At 35.7% G+C, this 6,702-nt stretch overlaps 1 protein-coding gene across 3 annotated transcripts; it reads right to left on the reverse strand.

Annotated features, from left to right (window-relative positions):
• Window positions 1-84: 84 nt before the first annotated feature.
• Window positions 85-3,594, reverse strand: LOC116847318 (endoribonuclease LACTB2). 3 transcript variants are annotated; one of them, XM_032822195.1, is made up of 4 exons: window positions 2,428-3,006; window positions 2,289-2,352; window positions 1,725-2,230; window positions 85-1,510 (listed from the first exon to the last, which is right to left on the reverse strand). In XM_032822195.1, the coding sequence occupies exons 1-4, from the start codon at window positions 2,494-2,496 to the stop codon at window positions 1,382-1,384; spliced, it is 768 nt and encodes a 255-aa protein (XP_032678086.1). In that variant the 5' UTR covers window positions 2,497-3,006; the 3' UTR covers window positions 85-1,381. The 3 variants fall into 3 exon arrangements, with proteins under 3 accessions (XP_032678086.1, XP_032678085.1, XP_032678087.1); XM_032822194.1 differs by lacking the exon at window positions 2,428-3,006 and adding an exon at window positions 3,013-3,594 and having other exon boundaries at window positions 1,725-2,352; XM_032822196.1 differs by lacking the exon at window positions 2,289-2,352 and having other exon boundaries at window positions 1,725-2,288.
• Between the last annotated feature and the right edge of the window lie 3,108 nt (window positions 3,595-6,702).

The following is a 6,702-nucleotide window of genomic DNA, read 5'->3' on the forward strand; positions in this document are numbered from 1 at the left end:
TATATATATATATATATATATATATATATATATATATATATATATATATATATATATTGTTCAATAATTGAAGTCTTTGTTTTATCTTCTCTTTTGTTATTTAGTATATTTGATGATGATAATAGAGTTATGTGATTGCATTGATGTTTATCACTAGTTTATAGCTGAATAAAAATGACAGAGCGAAAGGGAGAGAGTGAGAGATTCAATTGTATGTCAGAATAGTTGAGATAGTATATATATAAATATATATATAGATATATATAAATAAATATATATTTTTTACGTTTATCCAAAGAGAGTAAAAGGGTGGATTAAATGGCAAAGTGAGCTTACTAAAAATATATGTTCGTACAATTACTATATACCGGATGCAACTAAAGCGCGCCGCAAAATTTCAACCGCTACCTAATACGGCAAATTAGTAAAATTAATGTATCTTTGATTCTAGGACTTCTTGCGAATTTTGAGATTCTTGACTTTCAAGAATCCAAAAATCACCAAATGCTTAAATTCTGCCAATCGTAGAACCTTAAATATTTCGACTTTTAAAGGGCCTAATTCTCTTCGTGTTGTAATTCTTCGGACATCTATACTTTTAGCTTGTATTTATATAATTGCGTATCTCCTCGCATTTTCCTAGATACTAGGAAACTCATTAGTCATCGACTCTCCAAACTCTCATAAGCACTCGACCGTTTCGCACTTTAGCGGCAACCGGTGTACGTATATCGTAACATCGAATTTTCTCGGGGTTTCCCCGCTTGTTCAAGATGAGGGGTGCTAATACTCGCCAAGATTATATTAGCTAATAGAAGGAAGAGAGAAGGAGAAAGAGAGAGAGAAGGAGAGAGAAGGGGATAAGTTGGGAAGGAAAAAGAAAGAGATTTTATAATGAAAAATATAACGAAACATTTATTGTCGCAACAACAACGTGTCTTTGTAGCCAGATATATATACACACAAATATATATATACATATACATTACATATATATATATATTTTATATTGAAAGTTGTGATGTGCTGGTAGTCGCACGCGATGACTAATGAACCGCCTACACTTGGAACATAATTTGTGTACTACTTGCGATATGTACCTCGTGAAATTGTCGTCAACGTGTACTCTTCTCGCTGTACGCACATCGATAATAACAGTTATCAGCCTAACTTTGACAGAAATTCGTAACGATGTATTTACCCCTGTGAGTTGAATAAATGTTTCACAACGATATACCGTACGATAATTAAACCTTACGTGAGACTTTCATCGTAAAAAATCTTCCGTCTTTTCCTAGTGTTAATTTTTTATATTCTTAGTATCTTGGAATTTGCCTAGCACCTTTCTGTTCACTTATTTAGCAGATAAGTGAACAGAAGTTCATAGTTTCCCTTTAACTCTGTACCAATCACAATCTTCGTTCTGGAGCACTTTTCCCTCCTTCTGTAGCTTGGTAAGATGGTGTCTTACAGTATATACCGCAGCTAACATCAGTTTCTCAGGAGTGTCCTAAACAAAAATTGTTCCGCTTTAAAATGAATCAATCAATTGCAGAAGTATATATCAAAAGAGCAAATTGCAGATCAAGCCTCAACATAAATCAAGTTAACTCAAGGTCCATTAGTTTTAAATTCAACTTATTTAAAAAGATAGACTGATTACTCAACCTCTAGCCTCTATATATATATATACACACATACATGTTAACATTAATCGACATTACCTTGTACATCTGCTTCGCAATATCAATGTCACTTATAGGTTTGTTATTCTCTTGCTTCTCCAACATCTGTAAGATCTCTGCTTCTCTCTGCTGCCTGTGTTTGATATAATATTGAATACGCGGCACGGGATCGCCCAGGACCGGGCCGTGGCCCGGGTAAATCGTCTTTGGCTGCATCTTTAGGATCTTCTCCAACGACAATATGTACTCGTGCAGGTCCTCGAACACTGTTGTGCCCTCACCAAGAATACAGTCACCGCTGAACAGAACGTTCTCATCTTGCAACAGCAGGCACGCATGATCGGTTGTGTGTCCAGGTGTGTACTTCACCTGGAGCTTCGCCCCTTCGACCTCCACGACCTGTTCATCCTTGAGAGGCTGCCAGTGGATGGGCTTCTCCTCAAAGTCGTCGGGTGTACGTGGCAACTTCCATACAATGGGTGGATCGCCTCGTGGAAACAGCTTCTTCAGTAGACTCCGCACGGATTCCACACCACCGATGTGATCTGGGTGCCAGTGGGTAATCAGCACATGTTGGATGGTCGCGTTCTCGTCGTGCAATACCTGATTCAGTAATTTTGTGTAGGCCTCGCTCGTCTTCGCTTCTCCAGAATCGATCAGTACACGTCTGTCATAATGAAAAAAACTCCTTGTCGTCAAAGAAAAAGGTCGATAAAAACCAAAGAAAAAACGATCAACTTACACCAGCAAGTGTATAATATGAATTTCGCACGCAATTCCTTACGCATATGCATATGCTGTCGTATCGCATAACGCGCAAATTTTAAATTCGCGCATTTTTCACTCTACGCATATACCACGAAGGCTGCGTTCGTTTTGGGCGCTTATGCGCTGTAAGCGTCATTCTACCTTCTTCTCGCATGTAATGAGCGATAAAGATAGAACAACGCTTACAGCGCGTAAACGCCTAAACGAACGCAATCGAAATATGTCGCTATATTTCATCACTATGACAGGTTTCATAACCTTATATCCGTTAACTTTAACGATTAATATTTCATATTTTGTGGCAGTGTGACAATTTTAACTGTCATATTCAATTTTTGCGCGTAAAAATACACAATATTGTTGAATTTCAGCCAAATCTGAGGTGTGAGGACTTTAAACTGTGTAATTACTCCAACTTCTTAAGTTTTCTATTGTGTATAAAATAACGTCAAATAAGCATGTTTTTATGGAAATTTGTGATAACAATTACATTGTTAGTATTTATAAGGAACATTAGTTTAATGAATACAGTCACATATTTAATGAACACATCTTTCACCTATGCCCTGTGCCTATGAGATAAGTATTGGTGCCCTGCAGTGTCATCGGTCCAGGATTGCAGCCCAGGATCCGAATTATCTTATTAGACAACCTTGCTATCGGTGGCAGCTTCGTTAGAGGCGGCATAATTTCTTTCTGGATTTCGTGCACTCGCGAAATATTCGTTAAGAATACGAAAATGAGTACTTGCACTTTGGAACTTGACCGCGTCCAATCCTACATTTATTATCTCCAAGTGCTCTCGAGACTTTTCCACTCTTACTGTACTTTAAGGTAAATTTTACTTTATCTTCAAAATCTTACGCAACAATGTAATCTACACGTGTACGAGACGATCAATTGTAAGAAAAGCACTGAGAGAAAGAATTAAGATAATATTCAAGTCAATATATTACATTTGTTCTTCTTAATTGAACTTGTACACTAATGTAAAATATGCACATTAATATGAATGCGCTATTTTATTAGAAATGACGTCAAACATCGCAGTTGCTCTTAAAAGTAAGATACTTTGGAACCAAGGCAACAGATATAGGTTAGCTGCAGAGAAAACTACTTTATAACTACTGTAAAATTTATGAATTTGATTGGTATATGCTATTAGATTTAGCCAAGATTAAAGGTATGTACCAATAAGATTCATGAATTTTATAACAGTTGCAAAGTAGCTATTATGCTGTTTCCGAAAGACTTCTGCATCAATGCAACAAATTAAAGTGAAACAAATATACTTTTTTTCAGTTTAAATTAAAAGCATTTTAAAAGGAGCACACACTCTTGTGTAAAGACAATGTACAACGCATAAGAAAACTGACCAATCAGAGTCCTTCATTTTCACCATGGCAATAGAAATGAGGACTTTGGCCGGTATTCATAGTCGAATCTTAGGCCTGTTCTTTGTAGCTGCACTACTGAACTAGTGCAATAAGTTAGAGTGAGAAAACGTATATTTGTTTCACTTCAATATATTGCACCAGTTCAGCAGTGCAACTACAAAGAACAGGCCTCTTATTTCAAGACCGTCTTAAGTAATGTCTTAAGATGCGAATACAGCTCTGTGATTGGTTCATGACATCTTAAGACAGTACTTAAGATGATCTTAAATATAAGATCAGACTATGAATACCGGCCTTTGATTCATTTCTTTGTGACTTGTGTATTATGCACAGATGTCCATGGCCGGTATTTATAGTTGAATCTTATTTCAAATCATCTTAAGGCTGATATTTTACGTGTCATACGACAAGCTTTTTGGATACGTTCATTCGTTGACGAACAGAGAACCTAGAAATATGGCTTTTGCACACAGGACGCGGTAATACTTGCCGCGCGAAAGCCAATCAATATGTTGTTTTTCCGTAGGAGCTAGAAGGTTATTACGGAAAGCAGCATATTGATTGGCTGTCGCGCGAACTTTCGCCGCGCGGCAAGCATTACCGCGTCCTATGCAGGAGCCATAAGAATGGGAAACAGACGCATATTTTGGCAGTTTAAAAACTTTTTATTATTTGTAAGGCTTAAAGAAGCTAGAAACTCGTTAGACTCGGTGTATTGAGCTAAAAGGAGATTATGTTGAAGAATAAAGTTGAGTTTTGCTAACAAAATGTTTTTTTTATTTTCATTCTAAGGACTTATTAATCAAACCTGATAAAGTGCAACGGGAATTAGATGCAGAAGTAAAAAGTGCAAACAACGCTAACAAATTTTTCATCGGTCATACAGCTAAATTCTTGCGCCAAATTAGTTTTTTCGTCATACGACAGATGGCGCCAGAAACGCAACTAGCGGGTTAGCGGTCTAGTGAAATTAGTTCCAAAGTGGCCGCTACGAGCCGCCACCGTTCTTGACGGAGAATCGAGGGCGTAGTTAGGGTGAGATAGGCTTAGCACCTTTACTTAGTACTCCTTTTTGTATACCCTATATATTCAAATAAACGAAACAAAACGAGGGCGTAGTACAATTCAATGACGGATTAGACATACTTTCTATTTGGAGAAAAATATGTAAAATTCAACATTTTAGATAAACATTTTTATTCAAGGCTGAAAATTTAGGCCTGGCCTATAATAGATGTAAACTGTAAGAATAGGCCAATCATAGCTGATTATTCTTGTAATAATCGACTGTGATTGACCAATTCTTACGGCTTACGATATTTATTGTAGACTAGACCTTAATTCGGCAAAAACAATGACATCGAGATTGTTCAAAAGAGATTCTTGAAATCTCCAGTCTCAGATACATGCAAGACGTAGTATTGTCATCGTTTTTAATTCTGCTATTCTTCAATTTTATTTTCTAGTCGAGTTTCATACCGGAAACTTATATGTGTGAAAAATATGAAGAATGCATCTTATCAGATGTATAAAACTTACTATACTATCACTTTCGAACTGCATAAACTGCGTTTGTGTGCGTTTTTCGGTCATGAAGTACATTTAGATCAGTTTCATAGAGAAACTTCACATTTGATAGACACTTTCAGTATCGTGCTTATTTTTCTTCGTGTTTTTATTCCTCCGTGAAAATTTGGAAGGATTCGTCGAGTGACTTGTCAAACGACATAACAAGTCATATAAAAACATAAAAACATAACCTATTCGAAAGGAGCAGCGATCCGGGAGTTGACGAGACATTTCTCTTTGGATTGGGTCTGAAATTCTCTTCTCATGTTATTTCGTTCGATTTTTCACTTTTATCGCATATACACAAGTTTAGTTACGCTGACCTAGTAACACACCTTATCTACGGACCATCGATTAGCATTATCAACGCGACCCTAAGAATCCATGGCCTAACGTGCGTGCGACAGTCGTTTCCCTCTTCGTCGCAGATAATTGCCGTTTACGGTGCAGGTCGTAAACAAGCGTTCTTGCGCCAAAATATCTCTTCAATAGAACTCCACGCGATTTCAACTGACTGCCGCGCGCAAAATTCGCCGAGACAGCACGAACTTCTAAACAACGTCTTAAAGACGTCCGAAAAAAGACTTTTAGATGTCTTTTAACCGTTTTTAATCGTTTTTCTAAGCCTTTGTAACTTAGATATTAACTTTTAATATCGGATTTATGCTCGTTTCTACCATTTTTGGTTAACTTAACCGGCTGATTATTCTAATGGAATTGACTAGTTGCATCTGTCAATTCTGACTAACGAGAAATGCGATTGGTCAATTCCATTGGAATAATCGGCCGGTTAAGTTAATTAAAGTTGGTAGAAATGAGCATAAGGACCGATTTTTTCAACCTAATCTAATCTCTTAGTAAGCTAACAGTTAACTCATATGTTAGTTTTTCTTTCAATTTAGACAAAGCAAACATATGATGTAAGTATTAATTAACTTATAAAAAGATTGGAAAAACGGCCCTTAAATTTATTGTATATCTGAGTTCTTTGACTGAATCATATAACGTACGCGAAATTATATTTGCAATTGCGATCCAACTGCACTGAGAAAAAAAATATTTAGAAAATAAGAACTATTTATTCGGTACTAATAACATATTTATTTAAATCTAAATTCTTTTATATACATTTAAATGAGATATACAGAATGTTTTTTTGAAAATTTAAAGTTTTAAGAAAATACATTTTTTCTTATTTAAAAAAAATATTTTATATATTTTTATAAATATTATATTATTATAATTTATTATTATTATTATTATTATTATTATATTATTATATT

The sequence above is a fragment of the Odontomachus brunneus genome, unplaced genomic scaffold, assembly GCF_010583005.1.
Source record: "Odontomachus brunneus isolate Ranch 3 - 2012 unplaced genomic scaffold, Obru_v1 Obru_scaffold_076, whole genome shotgun sequence".
Lineage (NCBI taxonomy): Eukaryota > Metazoa > Arthropoda > Insecta > Hymenoptera > Formicidae > Odontomachus > Odontomachus brunneus.